Below are 21,027 nucleotides of genomic sequence, written 5' to 3' on the forward strand. Positions count from 1 at the left end.
GGATGCTGATTACTCCTGTGAAAAAATTTACTTTTAGTTTAGTTTTATGTGATATACTTTACTGGATTTCATTGCATTATTGCTCAGATATATATTATGGGATGCCCCTTTTAGGACTTTGAACACTTTTATATGAGTTTATATTTGTCATGAGCATCTGAGAAATTCCTTGTTTTTTTTTTTTTGTTTCTTTTTGTTGACGTGCTATAATAGCGCTACTTCACTACACAATATACATTTTTAGAGGTGTTGGTTACACTATAGAAGTTTAGCTGCTTTTTTCATTTAGCACTTTATTTGTATTGATACACTGTTGGTAGTGCATTAGTACTTTGCTATATCAATGAAAATTATAGGGCACTATTCCTTCTGGAAACACCAATGATGGGGCAGCACTATTCCTCCCGGGAACACCAATGATGGGGCACTATCCCCCCCCCCCAAGCAACACCAATGGACACTATTTCCCGAGGAGCGAGGAGGAGAGGCGCAGACGTGCCTGGTCACACAGGGGGATTCTAACGGACTGGCAGGGAGGAAGGTGCGGACCAACTATTCGATAAATTGATAATATTGATTAATAATTTCAGCCCTAGTCCAGTTTACTGCCCTTCAAACTTTAGGGGGACCCGGACTGTCATCAGTGGGAGTAGAAAATTCCCTGGCATCGGTGGGAGTAAACAATGCCATAGGCTTAGTGAAAAGTGGTAGTAAAAAATATTACGTCATTGGTGTCAGTAGGAGGAAGAGTGCCCCATCACTGGTGTCAGTGGGAGAATTAGTTTCCCATTTCTGGTATCAGTAGCACCCGATATCAGTGGAAAAGATAGTGCACGAAGGGCCAGATAACAGCAAGTAAAGGGCCACAGCCATCCAACGGGCTGCAGTTTAGAGATCCCTGCTGTAAAAGGAAAAGGAAACCATGCTAAATAGCAACAGAGAGCCCAGACACCCACTCCTAGATTCCAATCAAAAATGAATGTTTTAAAAGCGGTAGTAGAATACCCTGCTACATGCATATAAGCAGCATTAATGGAAAAAGACGCCCGACAATCCTCACTCTTTAAAGTGGTTTTTCGCATTAACATAAAAAAAACCTTCAGTGTGCAGCAGCCCCCGTCTGGGACTCCCCTCCTCATTGGTTGAGACAGCAGCAGGCCACCATTGATGCCCACTGCTATCAAGCAAAGTCAGTGAGCCAATAAGGAGAAAGAGGGGGTGGGGTGTAGCCACGGCTCCGTGTCTGAATAGACACACAGAGCAGCGGCTCGGCCTGGGTGCCCCCACAGCAAGCTGCTTGCTGTGGGGGCACTCGGCAGAAGGAAGGGGCCAGGAGCGCCGAAGAGGGATCCGAGAAGAGCAGGATCTGGGATGCTGTTTGGATAAAACACTGCACAGAGCAGGCAAGTATAACATGTTTGTTATTAAAAAAAAAAAAATTAGACTTTAATATCACTTTAACCCCCTATTTACTTTAAAGTAAAGATAATCTATATACATACAAATACAAATAATGAAAAAAAAAATGCTTGTAGTAGTTAAAGCAGTTGTAAAGGCAGAAGGTTTTTTTATCTTCATGCATTCTATGCATGAAGATAAAAAACCTTGTGTGTGTAGCAGCCTCCCCAGCACCCCCCAATTACCTACCTGAGCTCCTTCTCTCTCCAGCGATGTCCACGATCCCCTCAGCCATCCAGTACAGTCCTCCTGATTGGCTGAGACAAAGCAGCAGTGCCATTGGCTCCCGCAGCTATCAATCAAAATCAGTCAGCCAATCAGGGGAGAGGGGGCGGGGCCAGGTCGGGGCTCCGTGTCTGAATGGATACACGGAGCTCTGACTCGGCTTGGGTACCCCCTGTAGCAAGTTGCTGGCTGAGGGGCACTCAAAGGTGGGAGGGGCTAGGAGCAGCAAGAGGGACCCGAGAAGAGGAGGATCCGGGCTGCTCTGTGCAAAACCAACTGCACAGAGGTGGCAAGTATAACATGTTTGTTATTATAAAACAAAAAAAAAAAAAAACACGAGCCTTTACAATCACTTTAAGCCTCAGATCACCATTGAATGCGACTTTGAAAATGCGCTACTTAAGCACGATTTCAAACACGTCGGTCAGTGCGATTTCATGTGCAGCTTGCTGACATCTGTGCGATTTCACAGATGTCAATGCAAGTTGCACATAAAATCGTCAAAAATAGTGTAGAAACCTTTTTCAAATTGGTGCCAGTCAGAGTCGCACTGATTTGAACAGTTCCATAGGTACAAATAAGGTGTGACTTATCAAAGGATTTTGAACTGTCAAATCACACTGGTGTGACCGGAGTTAAGTCAGCTATGTTTTTGTCTTTTTAGGGGCCCCCAGGAGGGTTATGCACAGCATATTAGCACATTATGGCAGACTTACCTGTCAAACAGTTGTCCTAAAATACAAAAGAAAGCTTTTTTTTTTCTGCAACAAAAGTACATTAAAGTGGTTGTAAAGTTACTACTCACAAATCCTGGAATCTCTTCTGTTACAGGAAGATATACTGTTCAGCAGCTGTATTTTAAAAAAAAAATATTCAGCAAAATACCTTCTTTTACAGTGCCGCTGTGCGGTCACGTGACCTCCCAATGCTTTCCTTCCCCGATCTAAGTACTACAGTGGGAGGGGCCAAGATTCCCCATTGAGGTAAGCCGGGAGAAGAGTGGCGGGAGGTCACATGAGCACACAGCGGCGCTCTGAAATAAGGTATTTTGCTGCATAATTTTTGATACCGAACAGATACCGAACTGTATATCTTTCTGTATTCCAGGATTTGTGATTTCACAGCCACATCGGCGGGAGGGGATGGAGACGGCTCACACACAGACTCCCAAGCTGACAGGCAGGGAGGAAGAGGGAGAGCAGCTGAATGATAGAGGCACGTAAACTGACCACGGTGTCATGAATCAGCAACCATGATTACCGTGGTCAGCACACTAAAGGACACAGAGGATCAGGCAGGATCAACCAGGTATTTTACAGCATAGAGATGGACAAATGACACTGCACAAGCACTATGCTGTATATCCTGCTTTAAAGGAACAGGATTTTTTTTTTTAGGTTTACAACCACTTTATTGGTATATTGGTACATAGGGGAGCTGGAATTTTGAAAAAGAAAAATGGTTATCTTAGCCTTTAAGCCTTACTGAATGCACCACTCTGACTCAGAGGGTGGTGTATCAGACCACTGCAAGGAGAACTGCTGCTCATGTGTACAGTAGTGGTCCTCTCTGTAGCATACCACCAGGGTCTGACGTTTTTATGCTGCTGTTGCAGCTGAAAATAGTATAACACAGAATGCCAATTAGCATTTAGGTTTGAATGGTAGTATGAAACATTTCCACAGCTTCTAAAGTCTCAATGTGGCTTGCACTTCTTGGCATATAATGACGTCTGCTCATTTTCTTTGTATACTACCCAGCAGCATGGCAGCATAGAGTAACGGCAAACTAAACCCATTCCTGTGCATACCACCAGTAGGAGAGAACAGCAACTAGTACTAGGCCATCGATTACACCAACCTCTCCAAGACTTCGCTCTGACTGCTCCAGCAAAGACTGTGATGAACTTGCCAAACTGGAAAGCAGAAGCTGTGCCCTGGCTATTGCTTCTCTCTGGCCCTGCATTAAATCCTTTGTTACCCAAACATTAAATAAAGGTAAACCGGACGAACAGACAGAATGCACTTCAAACTGAATATCTGTAATAAAAAGAAAAAAAAATATGTAAAATTGAGATTCTACATTCAGTTAAATATAATATTGTTGTCTAAATGCACCATTTCGTATTATCTAGTTTCCAACGAATGTGCCATGTCTAGGTGTCTCAGATCATGAAAAAGATAATATATATTTCTGAACCTACATGCTACTTATAAACATAAACTGGAAATGGCAGATCTTTAGTATTCCTTTTCTTTAAATAAAAAACCCCACTATCCCATAAGCCTGGTACACACTACTAGGTAGGAGCTGCTGTACTAACTGTTCTGAATACTCCAGTCGCTCCAAAACAATCCAGTCAGCGCTCTCCGCCATTGGCGGAGAGTGCTGATCGAGAGCCGATCGGCAAACCTTTTCAGTCATGCCCCTTCAGTCATGCACCGGTGGCGCCTGACATTCTGCTTGTGTGCACTAGGCTTTATTCATCAAGATGTCTGAGGGAAGGACAGTCTATCACCACCCAACACTGAATAAGATTTAGATTTTTATTTTCTTTCACAAGTTTCAATAAGATGGCTTTTTGGACAGTTCTCTCCGACAGATTGATGAATAAGAACGCAACATTTTTCACCCAACAGCTATTGTACGAGAGGTACACAGTGGTAGAGGGATCTCAATAATAGTATATTCACATTATCACCCTAGCTAGCATTGCGGCTGGTACACACGGGCCGAATATCGGCTGGTTCAACAGAATTAATTAAATTAATTTCTTTCTCATTGATCTACACTCAGTAAGCCACATTGAAAACGCAAAATCAGAATTTTAGAAACAGAAATTTTAGTGCCAGTTCACAGTGCAGTGATGCGGGAACCCTGTGAATCCATTGCCGGTTCGCGCATCACATGTCTCCCGGCAGCAGTTCACACTGCCCTATGCAAACTGCTGGGAGCGCCAATTAAAAGTAAATGACACCTCCAAATCAGTTTGCATATCGCAGTGCGAACTGCAAATTCGCAAACACCCATGTGATCTGATTCTGCTGCGGACCAAAAAAAGGGTCCTGGAGTTTGGTCTGTATTTGATGCAAATTCAGCCATATTATCTGTATGGCTGAAATCACATTGCACAGAGATCGTATGCAGTGCGAATCACATCCGATGTCGGACATTGCTGCAGTGTGAACCAGCATTTAGACACTTCTTCCATTTGAGAATTATGGAGACCCCTGTGCTCTTTTGGGAGTAGGGCTGAAACAACTAATTGATTAATCGACAACTAATCGATAATGAAAATAGTTATCAACTATTTTCATAATCGATTAATCGGCCAGCCGATTAGTTGGCCTGCATACAGAATGCATTATTTGTTTACATATCAGGAAATACAGTGCAGCACACATACAGCTCAGTACACCATCCATACATGTTAGTAAGTGCCTGAGAACTTGTGAATGTGTGAGGAGCAATGCCTCATGGAACATGTAGTCCTGGGCAGGAAGTGAGTGGGTCTAAAGGCAGAAGATTTTTACCTTGCTATAGGGGCACACTATACTATAATTTGCAACTTGCTATTGGGGCACTCTGAAGGCAGGAGAAGCCAGAAGCGTTGGTGAGGGACCCCAGAAGAGAAGAACCGGGGCTGCTCTGTGCAAAACCATTACACAGAGCAAGCAAGTATAACATGTTTTTTTTTTAATTTACGTGGGAGCAGGGCACATTACATGCGCCCCAGTGTGAAAGTGGTCTAAATAAAAAATGTGATCTCTGAGTCTGATAATATTTACCAGATTCAACCTCTAATAGTATATACAGTACATTTGCTCTAATAGTATATACAATATATCTCTTCTGTCTGTTATTCTCAGAGTGGATTAGAGATTTTGCTCCCTAACCATATAGTTGGTTATTTAGATTTACCACTGCATATAGATTTTTAAGAATAAATTGCCTTTTACACATTAAATTATACACCAGACTTTTTTTTTTAAAGGTTATTATCCGATTAATCGGCCAACTAATCGATTATGAAAATAATCGTTAGTTGCAGCCCTACTTGGGAGCCTTTAATGCAGCAGAAATGTTTTTGTAGCCTTCCCCAGATCTGTGCCTTGCAATAATCTGGTCTCTGAGCTCTGCAGGCAGTTCCTTTGACCTCATAGCTTTTGCTCTGATACAGTATGCATTGTCAGCTGTGAGGCCTTTTATAGAGAGGTGTGTGCCTTTCCAAATCATGTCCAATTAATGTATATGTTTAACCACAGGTGGATTCCAATCAAGGTGTAGAAACATCTTGGCAGTGATTAAAAGAAATGGGAAACACGCAAGCTAAATTTTAAGTATTGTTGCAAAGGGTCTGAATATTTATGCCAATGTGATATTTCAGTTTTTAATAAATTCAGACATTTCTAAGATTCCGTCTTCGCTTTGAATGAATGGGGTACCGAGTGTAGATTGAGAGAAAAATTATTTTATTCAACTATAGTATCAGGCTGCAACATAAAAAAAATGTAATAAAGTGAAGGGGGCGTCTGAATACTTTATGAATGCAATATTTATATATATATATATATATATATATATATATATATATATATATATATATCTATCTTTCTAATTGTCTGTATAGTATATTCCTTCTGCATATCCTATATTGTTGCAGAGACCTTGTCTTACTGATAGAAAGTCTTTGGGGTTGAAAATTATTAAAATCGTTTGGCTTGGTGCTCTGTTTTATATTATACATGTAGAAATATCAAGTCAACTAGCTCATTCATTTTGCTACAAATGTCTGTATGTAACATAAAATTAAAAAAAAAGTTCTTACAGAGTCTGGAGCCATCTTGGTGATGACAGCATCCACTGAAGTTTCCTTCTTTAATTTCACCATTATTAGAGGAGGTTGTTAGAAAAAGATCATGGCTGCGGTTTGTAGACTTTAGCACCAAGGAACAGGTAGATCCATTCCTTACAGGGGTGGAAGTAACCTGGGAATATTCTTCTCTATGAGGCTTTGCTATTCCATTATGGCTTGAAGGTCTCTCTGGAGGTCTGTTGGGTAAGTCACAGTCTAACCCATCGATATTTTGTTCTGGCTCAGAGTCCGCTGAGAGATGTGTACATAGAGGGCTCTGTACAGTCTCTGTGTTGGTGGATGGGATAACTTCTTCATACACATCCTCAGCACTGTGCTCAGGACAGGGTGTAGATAAGGGAAGTGATGAATTTTGTGGTAGATGGTCTGTGTTTTTAAAGTAGTTTCTCTTTAAAGATGATTGTTTACTGTTTACTGGGCTACTGTGACATAATGGGGGATTTGAAATGAGAGGCGAGTTACAAGTCACATCTTGTGCCGTGCAGGTGAAATTATTAGATTCAGGAACATCTACGGATGGTAAAGGTGTGTCATGGTGCAAGTTCTCAGAAGGCTTGGTGCATCCGGAAGGGGTGACTGATGAAAACATAGAACAGCTTAGTAATGGAGCCACCTGGGCTGTGACTGGGGCAGGATTAGGTGGGGGATTTATTTTCTTCATTGTAGAGGTGCAGTGCTGACAAGGGCTGTTTCCGTCATGCTCCAAACCAGGGCAGGCATCTGGAGAATGGTTCAGCATCTTTACATCAATTGCTTTCTGCTGATTGTAACTACCAGTTAAGCTCAAGCCTTTCAAACAGTGGGTGAGAGGTTCCATATCCACCCCTGGAAGGAGGTCATGCAGCATGCATTTCCTTACTGCTGGTTCTCTGTCCCACTGCTCATCCTGGGTCGGAGTTCCTGGAGACAGGCAACATGCTGGCATACCCAGACTGCACTGATCCGGAAGGGATGTGGAAGCAAACTGGTGCTGCCCAACAGCTGTCCTAAACAAAGATAAAGCGAGAAGATAAAAATAGTAAATTTTTTTTGGGGAACTGGTACCAAAACATGAAATGAATCAATAAAAAAAAAAAAAAAAAACACAGAGTGGTTTACATATGAAAAGTGTGCTAACAAAAAAGTACTTATTCTCAAAGCACTCATCCAGATTCGGGTTTCATTTTGAAATCATGGACTAAAAAGATAGCTGGATGCTTATCGGTTGTTATAGGAAAGAAGAATGTTATTATTAGCACACTTCTCATACATAGAAAAACACTGGTTAGGATCTCCCTAGGAGATGATAGGATCTAGTTACATTTAAATGGAACTGGAAAGAAACCTGTGAGGATTGTTATCTAGTTTTAAAGGCACAGACTGTATGACTGTCATACTGATCTTGGCTTTACTACTTATAAAAGGTGTTACTAAACCCAGGACCCTGCATTCACTATATCTGGACTCCCACAATACACAGAACATGGAAATGCAATAGTTTTAGTAAGTATAAACTGCTAAATACCTTTTCAAATCAGCAGTTAGAGCAGTCTTGTGACTTCTATCTGTGTCTGGGTAAAGCTTGTAGGAGGAGTTTTCATTCTATTCTGACTGTGCTATGAGGCTGCAGGACCCCTGACCCTCTGTCTGGACAGTGCTGATTGCATGTGATTAGCACAGGGTCACTCTACCAAGAGAAAAAAAAACCTCTCTAGCAGTACACACCAAACGAAGCATGTGCAGCTTGTTTCCTTGCCTCTTCTATCAGGAGATAAATTGGGGACTGTGGGAGAAGGGGAGGATCAGAGAAGACAGGATCAAACTGCCCTTTTACACAATGCAGAGGATTAACCCCTGTAGGTTTCACAGCGAGTATAACAAGCATGCTTTACAGCATATACACACTGATTTTACTGTTGTGGGCTTAGTAACCCCTTAATGAGTGACTGACTCGCACAAAAGCATGTAACTGGTTAAGTCCAAACTGCCTATCCTACTAACTTGTTCCGTGTCTTGCTAGGTAGTGAATTTAGGTTCAGGATCAAAATCTGAGCCTGTACCTGTAATAATTCAGCAATAAACCTTTCCAGCTAAAACCACCATTTTTGTATGCATACAAAACAGCTTCCCACCCTCTGTAACAGTGGATGGGGGATCTTCTCCCTGCACCCGCTGACATAATTTCTGTGACTGAACGAACTTCAAGTATCGTCATCCATCATGGCCGACGGCTTGTAGTTCTTGATGAACTGTGACGTAGCTGGTGAGCACTTCCTTCAGTTCAGTATCTGCCTGCCCATATGGGAGGTACAGTCAGACAGTGTCCTGAGAGTCTGCAGGATCCTGGCATTGTACCCCCTATCTGATGATCGCATGTGCAATGCTTTACGGGCTAAAAAAAAAAAAAAAAGAAATAAACCACAGGTAGATTTGAACTTGCAGGGACCACGATGTGCCTAGACTTTACAAGTAATGTAAGATTATATACTTGATATGACAGGTTCCCTTTTAGGACTGCTAAAAATGTACACTTCACTTACTTTTAAAAGTTCTCTGCTCACTGTCTTTATCAGATCACTGCACCCAGCTTAAGGTCAAATTTCATACATCCCCAGCACTTCATTAGGTGCATTGCAGATAGCCTTTAATCTATCATGTAATACAGGGATGCTGAAGAGGAGATTTTTTTTAGAATTCAGTCTGAGGAAGTTGCAATATGTGTCTTACCCTAGGGGTGCATTTATAAAAAAAAAAAAAAAAAAAAAAAAAAAAAAATCTCAATCCTGTGAAACTGCATGTACACTTGTTCTGTCCGAATGGGGGCAAAATTGAATGTTATTAAGCTATTTTCTCTACAGATAGAACATCCGTCATAGAGGGAATCAAGGAAATATTGCATTATGGCCACTAGATGGAACTAACAATCATAGGAAATAAATATTTATTTCCTATGATCATCTGCACCATCTAGTGGTCATAATGCAGTATTTTCCTGATTTAGTCTATTCTGTATGAATAAAGAACAGTCAACCAGGAGAGAAAATCACATAATACCATTCTATTTTTTGCCCCTATTCAGAAAGAACAAATTACATGCGGCTCCACAGGATGAATAGCTCTGCAAATATTTCTTATAAATGCACCCCTTAATATCTATAGAACACAAGCAAGTAAGGGTTTTTAATAAAGTTTAATTATGATGAGTAGTTGTGTTGCCATATACTCTCTGTACGACACTTTAGAAAACCTACAACTCCCAAGAAGGCCTAATGATCTTTCTTGTACTTATTAACCCTTATTTACTGACTTGGAGTATGTACACTTTTTAAAGTGAATTTTCACTTATATTAGTGAATGAGATCAAGTAAAGTGAAAATTCACTTTGCAACAAAAACTCAAAGCATGTGCAAGGAACATTTTTAACATGTAGCCAAGTTCGCTATGCGATGAGAAAATGCGCTTAGCTTAATGAATGAGATGAAGTAGTGCTGACTTTAATCATCCATGTGAAAGCAAAATTCTTGTTTTTTTTAAGTTCCTTGCACAATTGGGCATTGTTTGCAAAGTGAACTTTTCCTTTTCTTTCACCTCATTTACAAAGATCAATAAAAATACACTTTGCAAAGTAAAAATTCACTTTGAAAGTGAGCATGCACTACTCCCAAAGTAAATTAATCTCATATTTTTTATAAGATGTTATGTTTAGTTGTAATAAAACAGCATACCCTGTAGACTGAGGAGATGAGGGGCTCACTACAATACGACAAGCAGGATGCTGAACTCCTTCCAAAGAATCATCAGATTTGCATCTCTGTACAGATGTCTCTGCAGCTGACAATTGGAGACACAAATAAAAATGGGTTTCAAATCATGGTCCTAAATCGCAGAAAACAATTAGCATCAACCTCATTGTCTGACGCTGTTTAAAATTAGGTTTGTTTCAACAGGCAACAGCACTGGTACACTGAACGCTTTGATATAACTAGAAAATGATTACCCATTTGTTGGGCATTAGTAACATCAACTGGACAAAATACATGACTGCGGAGCAAGCTGGGAGTAGTTCCACAAAAGCAGCAGAGATCAGAGGGACACAGTTGGTAATTAATGCAGTGGATACATTGGAGGACACAGAACTCTCTTCTTCAATGTGGGATATAGCTGGAGCCTCTAGGACAGCTTTTGGCAACCTTTTCAACACAGAGGAACCCTTGAAACAGCTTTCTGGTCTCAGGAAGCCCCTGCTAAAAATTGCATTGTACTATATCTACAACTCATGATACATTACATTACTGTGATGATCAGTGGGAAGAATGATTACACTTTCAGAATTTGTGTATGAAAAGTGTTACACTGTAATAGGTAATAATGAAATATGGGTGGTGTATCCGCGCAACGGAACAGAAGATTAAATGAGAAATAGAAAATGTAAAAAAAAAAAAAAAAAAAAAAAAAAAAAAAATCGCATAAAGGACTGCTGCCTCCACAGATGTGATTTCCACCAAGGTGGAAAAGACAAGAGGTAAATGAAGGGTTAGTGTGTGGGTGTGGCGCTGTCCTACTTCATAAAAATACTTTGTGAGTCGTGTGTAACCAAATCCCATATGTAAAGTCGCATATAAAATATAAACCAAAAATCGCATATAGCAAATTCAACAAAATAAAACAGCAAAGTGACTCCCTTAGATTTGGGGGGGGAAGAATGGTGGAAAAAAAGTTGTGAAAAAAACAAAGGGTGAAATCAAAGAAAAAACATCAAAAGGTGACCATGTTTAGCAAAAGCTATTCGAACCACATAGAAACCCCATACAATAATTAACGTAAAAGTCTTTAGCAAACATAAAAATTGCTGGATAGATAGGTGTACCCAGCAATTTTTATTTTATTTGATTACTGACTCTGTCCATTCACGATAACTGAGCATCATAAACGATATTTATGTTATATTTATGAATGGACAGGAGCTTCTGTCTCCTGTCCATTCATCTCCAGTGCAGCTGAGGCTGCTGAGAAAAGGACTGTGGAATCTGTGTCCTCAGTCCCTTTCCATGTCTCAAAGGGAAGATGTTAGACCCCTGATATCTCACCAAAGCCCCACTAATATAAAAAAAAAAAAAAAAGAAACGTAATGAATGAATATTGAAAAATTGTGAATTATGAAATTGTAAAAATAATAAAAAATAAAATAGACAAACACTACTGACTGTCCACCCCCCCAAAAAAAAAAAAAACATACATATACACACACAAAATTTTATATATATATATAAATAAAAAGCTACTGACAAAAAAGTATCGGTATCAGCAAGTAAAAAAGGTATCGGTACTTGTACTCGGTCTTAAAAAAGTGGTATCGGGACAACCCTAGTAAGAAGGAAAGTTTTGGTCAGCTGCTGGCCAGTGTCTGATAGTGTAAAGTATTTTGACACTTTTTCTTTTGGAGTTTCTACAAAATTCTTCTTTAAAAATGAACATACCTGCTCAAAGGGGAAGACGCTTTTAGTGACTCACTTACCAGGCACACTACAGTAGAGAACCTCACATGATCTGGCTGGAGCACGTAGATCCTGAGGTGGTGTCAACAGTGACAACTCTTCTTCAGCACTTCGTATGTATTGGTAAAATCCAGGAATAAGAAAGGTAATGTTCTAAAAACACATGAAGCCCAAACAAGAACATCATAATTACCAAACAGCTTCAAGCAAGTAAGCATTTACCAACGTTATAGTTGGTATTTGTAGGTTCTTGCAGGGGTAAGAGATGGCAAAAAGAGTACTTGACCACTGGATGCTTTTCAGGTTTGGAGATGTAACAGATTAACAATTTTTATTGCTTTTTTTTTTGTCTATCTCAGAGAAGGTTATTTCCATGAAAACCTTTTTCTTGTCCTAGACACTCATACCAAGACTTATTTTATACTGAAAGAAAATATATTTCCTAGAATTTCAACAAACTCATAAATATTGCCCCCACTTATACTTCATATGTACATTAAAATGATTATTTGTGGCATAAAAAAAAAAGAAGCAGCTATGAAAAAAAAACTGACGTGGAAACATGGTTCTAGTTGCAAAGACAAGTTTTGTTCACGAAAATATTTTTGACCGCCACTCACGGTTTTCAACTGAGAATATCTGTTGGAGGACAGAGGAGAGTTAAAAGGATAAGTTCACCTTTTGTAACATGTTACACTGGACCGCCCCCCCGCACCTCCCTGATCTGACAGCTAGCAGGGATCTTATCCCAAACCGTTGCTTATCACAGAGAAAACAAGCAATCAGCCAAACATATCTAAAGCTGGCCACAGACTGATCCAAATTTCAGTCAGTGAGTGTCTGTCCTGTTTAACAGAAGTCAACCGTTTAAACAAACAAATCAGAAAACTTTTTTCAATCAGTAGCTGCAGTCACTGGTCAGTGTGTTCTGACAGTGGCGAGTCCTGCTGTCAGAATGCAATGTCGCAGCAGAGGGATTCCTCCATTCACTTTGTTTGTGTTGTTGAAGGAGTCCCGCTGGCTGTTTTTGTTTTTTTTCCCCATTAAAACCAAAAAATACTACCCGTCTATGGTCAGTTCAAAAGTGCTAATTACTAAATGCCTTGGTCAGCTGGGGAGGTCTTTAAATGTCTAAGGTTTAATCAGGGATCACCTGGGCTATTTTAGAGAGTTATTAATGCCTGTTTTGAGCAGCTTCTCCCCTCTCTCTTCTTATTTGTGAAGATATACTTTCTGACACTAGGCATAACATTTTATGTTTAATGCTATTACAAAACTTACCCTTTAAAAAGGCATTGCGGTATACCTACAAAGTGTAAAAAGACTAGAAAGATCCTTTTTCAAAGCAACTTAAGAGTGTAGCAGCTTCCTACCTTTCCTAGGAGCTGTGTTCGGTCATATCCAAACAGAAAGCGTGAAAAAGTTCCATTAACGCCTTTGATGGATCCATCAGGAAGAAGGGTGATTAGGCCACTGATAGAGGACAGGACAGTTATACTGCCATAGTATTCTTCAACTGAAGATACACCTTCAGTAAAGTCTTCTATCAGAGTCAGACTAAGAGGAAAAGTGACACCATCACGTGACATGCCCACAACATTCTGGTGCTGGATGCTCTATTAAAAAAAAACAAATAATATTTTATGTCAAAAGGTACTATGGTGCAATGTTCAAGAATCAGATAGTAAGATAATATAGTGACAGAAAGCTTAAAAGAATAGGCACAGGAGTTTATTGAGTTTCAGCTACCTGGCTTTCAGTCTACAAAGCAAAGAGATTCCAGCTAGTGTTCAGGCTGGGTTCACACGAGTGCGAATTGGATGTGGTTTCCCTACACCCAATTCGCATGACAGGAAATTGTGGCCGGCTCTCTATGAAGCCGGTTCACATATCTCCGGGGAGGCTGCGGAGTGGATTGAACAGAGGTCCTGTGCGTCTTTGGCTCAGTTTCAGGGTCGAATTCAGGCAAAAATTTGTCCCCGATTCGTCCCTGAAACAGAGAACAGGGACGCACCGGACCCCTGCTGTGAGCCGCATGCGGCTGTGATGTGAACCAAGCCTAAGAAGCCAGCCTTACTCATCAACATCCTGCAGGAGTCCCTCATAGATCCCAGACCTTACCTGGTCTGAGTATAAACGGAAACAAATCCATGTCGTTCTATTGCTCAGTGGTAGGTTTATCGGTAAATTAGAAGTACAATGCATACAGATATTAAAAATGTTTTGACACATTTCTCTTGTTTGTATTACATTTCTCTTACAAAAAGCACCTCAAGGGAAACTGCTGCAATCTTTTTGTTAATAAGTCACAGAATCCACGCCAGTTTCCATTTCTCTGCAATAGAAAGTGGTATGGATGGCACAGATGAACCTAAACTGGACTATCTGCCTAATTTATGTGGCACACACCACTCTAGACAGTTTTCTGCATTAGTTTCTTTCTTAAAATCTGTGCAACATGCATCTGATTCACAAAATAACACTACAGTTAAATAGAGAGTGGCATGGAGCCTGTTTTTTTTAATGTATTTGAGTGTATCTGGCTTTTAGGGTTGTTTTGCCCTCCCTACAAGACATTTTTGAGGCATCAGAGTTGGTGATGTCACATAGGATATTTCTTTCCCTTGCCCATACTACCTGCCAGGAGTAGCTTCTGACTGCCTTGACTGAGCTGGCAGAATTCTTTGGAGGACACCATAATGTAGTTGCATAACATTCTTCTGCTACCAAAAGTACTCCAAAGTGGAACATCTCCTATTGCTCATCACAAAATCTGAAGTTATGGATGTAAATAAGATTTTGCAATTCCCATGTATACCAAAATGTATTAACAGATCTAGCCTCCTATACCTGTGTATCACTCATTAACAGGGGAACATTAATGGACACACCGATCTATTAGGGTTGCACCGATACGAAGCATTTGCACGAGTATCGGTACTCCTGCAAATGCACCGATACCTGAAACCAATAGATTCAGGCTCGGTTCTTTGAGCTATCAGCAGGATTCTCCCACTGACAGCTGAAATGTAAAAAAAAAAAAAAAAAAAAAAAAAAAAAAAAAAGCCAGCGATTATCGGTTAAGGAGCGGGGCCACCGCGTCCTTATAACCGATGACTTATTTAGCTGTCAGTGGAGTTCTCCTGTTGACAGCTGAAGTGTTAAAGAAGTCCAGAAATTGGAGCTGTCCAAAAAATTAATTAATTCATTAATTAATTAAAAAAAAAAAAGCACCTGGGCAATTGCATTGCTTAGCCACTGAAACGCAAAGATAAAAAGAAACATGGTTTCTTTTTGTATCCATCTGTTTTTTCATCCACAGATTAAAAGGGATGAATTTTGATTTGCAGATAAAGTCAGTTTAAAGCGACATGTCAAGTAAAAACTATTTTTTTGTGTTTTTTATTAAATGTTCCTCTGTTCAACCCCTTAACTCTTAGGCCCCTTTCACACTGGGGCGGTGGGGGCGTCGGCGGTACAACAGCGCTATTTTTAGCGCTGCTGTACCGTCGTTCTTGCAGCGGTATTCGGCCGCTAGCGGTGCGGTTTTAACCCCCGCTGGCGGCCGAAAAAGGGTTAAAATCCCTCGTACAGCGCGGCTATAGCCGTGGTATTGCCGCGCTGTCCCATTGATTTCAATGGGCAGGAGCGGTGAAGGAGCGGTGAATACACCGCTCCAAAAAAGCGGTTTGCAGGACTTTTTTTACCGTCCTGCCTGCGCACCGCTTCAGTGTGAAAGCCCTCGGGCTTTCACACTGAACAAACAGCGGAGGCTGTTTAGGGGCGGTTTGCAGGCGGTATTTTTAGCGCAATACCGCCTGCAAACCGCCCCAGTGTGAAAGGGGTCTAAATGTTACTGTAATCAGCCTTAATTAAGGCCTTTTTTATTTTTTGTTTTCTTTTATTTTATAAACTATTATTAACTAAAACTTTTTTTTTTTTTGTTTGCTTTGCTGGTTAATATTTTTACAACATATATTTTACACATTTCACATTGAAAAAAAGCGCAAAAAATAAAAAAAAGTATTTACTTGATTTGTAAATAGCTTTTCAATGCTTTGTACCATTGCTGACAGCTGAAGTGTAAACAAAACAGTTTCGGTAGGTACCAGTGAGTACTAATAAAAAAAAGTATCGGTACTCATAGTAAAAAAAAAAAAAAAAAAAAAGTGTCAGTGCATTGCTACAATCTATTATGCTACCATATGCATGTGTCCTGAACAGGGCCTGCATGAATGTACATTAGAGCACATCAGTGGCTACAAATACTGTAGCTGCTGACTTTTAATGTGAGACTTGTCTGTCCAGGCATCCAGTACTGTCTTCACCCAGGCCGGTTCTTCGCCGGTCCGAGTCCCAGGCGCCAAAACACTAACTGGGGGAAGCTGGCCACGACTCATTACGGCTTCACAGCAGCCTTCCCACTGTGCATGCTGCACTGCGTTAATGGCCCCACGAACTTACGCTCAGATTGCCTAGGCATGTCAAACGCCCCCCCCCTCCCCCCAAAATATCCAAAAGTTAAAGGAGGAGGTGGGGGGGGGGTAGGAAGCAGAAAAGTCTAACTTCCCTTTTGGGTGAAGTTCCGCTTTATTTCTTTGTATTCAGGCCTGATTCTACAAGTCAGGAAAATTGCAACACCTTTCGTAGTAAAAGAAAAATACAGGAAACTAAATGAAACGCAGAGCTGTACAATTAAAAAGAGTAAACTCATGCAACAAGTAAAAACTGAAGGGACAGAGGACCTGGAACTCCTAAAAGGACAAGCAACTCGACACAGGACATGGCAGAGAGCGCTATCCATGTAGTTTAGCCGACTACTACAGTGAGCGTCAGTTAAACGTTATCAATTAAAGTGAAAGCAAAAGAAAATACTATATTATGGGTTGACACCAGAACAGTAATAGAGGAAAGCTTCCAATAGGGACACTAGTTCTAGTGACCATTATGACATTCTGGGATTCCCTCACTTTGGAGGGATTTTTTTACACTTCCTGTTTTGGCTGTGGGACAGAAAGTGAAGAAAAAACCTCCTCTATTGGACACAAAAAAAAAAAAAAAAAAAAAAAAAAAAACTGACAGGGGTTATAAAAAAGGTTTAGCCTTGAGTTACACTTTGAGTCATTTGAGGAATTATAATTCTGACTAATGACAAATGTGGTTTCTGAAGTGCATGCATGTAGGAAGTGTGCAAAGAAGTTGCAGGAAATAAAAATGATGGAAAAAAAAAAAAAAAAAGTGAAAACAAGTATTTTATTTAGAAAAAATACATTTATGATATACAGTTCTTTAGCAAACTGTATGTCAATCAGCGAGGGTTTACATGCTAGGGCAGGATTTTCTCACGACATCTTAATCAGATTATCTCTTTCAACGCCTTGTTTTTTGTAAAGAAATGTTTCCAAGGAGTTGCGGCGGTATATGGTTTTCAATTCTGTGTTATTTATTTCTCCATTTCACTGCTGTAATTTACATGTCCTTAAAATAACTCTAGTCATTTCTCTAGAGCAGCCCTTCTAGTGTGGGCTGCCTGGGAGCGGGGGGGGGGGGGGGGGGGGGGGGGGGGTGCCAGCCTGGGTTGTATGGGAGCCGTTCTCCCAGCGATCATAGGGGAAGAGGCGAGCCGCTGCCTGGTTGATCAGAGCGCCCGGAACAGAACAGCTTTCATTTCAATAGCGGTGTGTTCCCCACCGATCGCCATTATATACAGCCCCTCCTCTTTGATCCAGGCAGTCTTAGGTAGGACACAAACATCTCTTTTGTATGTCCCAAAATGAATGATCGTTTATACAGTTGTATCTTTACCTGTGACATCTCTTTTTTATGGTTGGGAACTTGAACTGATGGCATCAAGTCTGTAATGTGTTGGCCTAGAACCTCCTCTGGGTCTGTATAGCCATAAAGCTGTGCACAGGATAGATCACAGGAAACAATTTGCCCCTAGAAGACACAAAGTAACGACCAATCAACAATTAATAATCATGTAACTGGATACAATTAAGCATGGATTAAAATCAGAAATTCTAGCGAACAGCGAAATACATATATTGTATGTAGAAGTAGTCTTTACAGCTTTTATGTGCCACCTGCCTGCCCCACCCGGAAATGAATCAGTAGTGAGATGAAGAAGTTTCATTGCACATTGAGTAGTCTTCAGGCAAAAAGGTGGTAAAAATAAAAAGGGATGACGTCACCTGTCTGCTTATGCAATGTGGCAAAGATGTGTGCATCATAACACTGGCTGGACAAAAATGGGTAATTGCAAATGTTTCTATAGTTCTGTTTCGATGGCTAGGTTAACCAAAAAATATGCGGTATGACTGAAAAAAAAAAAAAAAAAAAAAACTTTTAATTTCTTAGAATCTAAAAATGTATGAATTATTATGATTTATATAGCGCCAACAGTGTTGTAATGGAGTATGCTACAAACATTTTAGATTCTAAGAAATTAAGTTTTTTAAAACTCTCTTCGCAACACTAATCTAACATGCTTATAATACGTGATTAATCTCACTTTCCCAAAATGTGTGCCCTAATGGATTTTGACCTTATCAAATTAATCTGTGGCATTCTAATCCCTTGTACAACGCTTGTTAATGAATCATATAAACCTTTTTTTTTTTTTTAAACATGTGTAAAACAATGTGGCGCAAACAAATTTACATAAGCCAAAAAATATAAAAAATAAAATTAACATTAGTCCAAAAAACCTTAAATATAAAACAAAAATCTGGTAAAAAAAAACCCTATTTATATCTAAACATTATATCTAAAAACACCATAAATAGGGGATTTTTACTAGGTTTTTATTCAGGGGATTTTAGTAAATAATAATATTAATTGGGGTCACATTTATGAAACAAAAAAGGGAATGAAATAGAAGCGGTATTTGATTTTTAAATAAGGAGGTGTTCAAATTAATAATGTAATTTATGCAGCTTATGTGATTTTAATAAATGTGAAGCATTTGAGGTAGTTTTCACCTGCATTTGCCAGCGATATAGTGGAATAATAAATAAAAAGGACCGATTAGGCTCAAGGAAAATAGTGTCATTATGGCAGATGTTGAGGTACCTGAATAGAATAAATGAGAAACTTTGGGCTTAGGTAAAATGGTGGCAATAGAATGGCAAAAAAGGTCTTTAGAAAGATGGCGCCTTGTTAGGAATAGACCTGAGGATATAGGAGTGAGGTCTCTGGACACATGGCGGACAATTAGCATGGTATCTCAGACTATAAATATGGAACACTGTCACTCAATCACAATCCCCCTGGGAATTCCTGTGATCGAGTGACAAAGTGCGTTGGGGTGGTGCTTTGGGTTACATTGAGTACATTGCGAACCAGAAGGAGCTGACTTGCTTTTTATGAGCTGTGGATGTCCCTGTGTACATACTTTGTGCATTAATGTGAAGTGCACAAAAAAACAAAACAAAAAAAAAAAATCGAGTGTATTGGCTGGATGTTATTTTAATAAAAAAGTGTAAAAATCTATTGGAGTTTTCTTCTTGGTTTTGTTCTACCATCCCTGAGGACTGGAGGAGGAGAAAGAAAGGGCAAAAGCGAATAATCAGGGAACCCCAATTAAAGGGGAACAATGCCTTATAAGGCCTAATATAACTTTTGTGAATACCTTAGTACTGCACCGATTTATTTTGTTTAACTGAGTTGTAACTATGAGCATAACATATACAGTGCCTTGAAAAAAGTATTCATACCCCTTGAAATTTTCCACATTATGTAAATGTTACAACCAAAAACGTAAATTTATATTTGGGGATTTTATGTGATAGGTCAACACAAAGTGGCACATAATTGTGAAGTGGAAGGAATATAATAAATAGTTTTCAATTTTTTTTTTTTTACAAATAAATATGTGAAAAGTGTGGCATGCATTTGTATTCAGCCCCTCTGAGTCAATACTTTGTAGAACCAACTTTCACTGCAATTACAGCTGCAAGTCTTTTTGGGGATGTCTCTACCAGCTTTGCACATCTAGAGTGAACTTTTTGCCCATTCTTTGCATCTGTGAACAGCAATTTTCAAGTCTTGCCACAGATTCCATTTAGGTCTGGACTTGACTGGGCCATTCCAACACATAAATATGCTTTGATCTAAACCATTCCATTGTAGCTCTGGCTGTATGTTTAGGGTCATTGTCCTGCTGGAAGGTGAACCTCCGCCCCAGTCTCAAGCCTTTTGCAGACTCTTATGCCCCGTTCACACGGCTGGACATTGATGGGACATTCCGACAACAAAATCCATGGATTTTTTCCGACGGATGTTGGCTCAAACTTGTTTTGCATACACACGGTCACACAAAGTTGTCAGAAAATCCGATCGTTCTAAACGCGGTGACGTAAAACACGTACGTCGGGACTATAAACGGGGCAGTACCCAATAACTTTCGTCTCTTAATTTATTCTGAGCATGCGTGGCACTTTGTGCGTCGGATTTGTGTACACACGATCGGAATTTCCGACAATGGATTTTGTTGTCGGAAAATTTTATAGCAAGCTCTCAAACTTTGTGTGTCGGAAATTCAGATGGAAAATGTGTGATGGAGCCCACACACAGTTGGAATTTCCGACAACAAGGTCCTATCACACATTTTTCTTTGGAAAATCCGACCGTGTGTACGGGGCATAACAGGTTTTCTTCTAAGATTGCTCCATCCATCTTCCCACCAACTCTGACCAGCTTCCCTGTCCCTGCTGAAGAAAAACATCCCCACAACATAATGCTGCCACTACCATGTTTCACGGGGGGATGGTATGTTCAGGGTGATGTGCAGTGTTAGTTTTCCGCCACACATAGCGTTTTGCTTTTAGGCCAAAAGGTTACATCTTGGTCTCATCTGACAAGAGCACCTACTTCTACATGTTTGTCGAGTCCCCCAAATAGCTTCACGCAAACTGCAAACAGGACTTCTTATGGTTTTCGTTCAACAATAACTTTCTTCTTGCCACTCTTCCACAAAGGCCAGATTTGTGG

The 21,027-nt window shown here is 40.1% G+C and overlaps 1 protein-coding gene across 1 annotated transcript in view; it reads right to left on the minus strand.

Moving 5' to 3' along the window:
- Positions 1–21,027, minus strand: part of PASK (PAS domain containing serine/threonine kinase) — an 85,548-nt gene that overhangs the window by 38,709 nt on the left and 25,812 nt on the right. The window contains exons 7-12 of the mRNA XM_073625745.1: positions 17,839–17,973; positions 13,407–13,649; positions 12,054–12,186; positions 10,264–10,369; positions 6,512–7,545; positions 3,544–3,722 (exon numbers count right to left, since the gene is read on the minus strand). Of these exons, the coding sequence (XP_073481846.1) occupies positions 3,544–3,722; positions 6,512–7,545; positions 10,264–10,369; positions 12,054–12,186; positions 13,407–13,649; positions 17,839–17,973 (1,830 nt within the window). The remainder of the gene's footprint in view (positions 1–3,543; positions 3,723–6,511; positions 7,546–10,263; positions 10,370–12,053; positions 12,187–13,406; positions 13,650–17,838; positions 17,974–21,027) is intronic.

Source organism: Aquarana catesbeiana, linkage group LG04 (genome assembly GCF_042186555.1).
Source record: "Aquarana catesbeiana isolate 2022-GZ linkage group LG04, ASM4218655v1, whole genome shotgun sequence".
In the NCBI taxonomy this organism is placed as follows: Eukaryota; Metazoa; Chordata; class Amphibia; order Anura; family Ranidae; genus Aquarana; species Aquarana catesbeiana.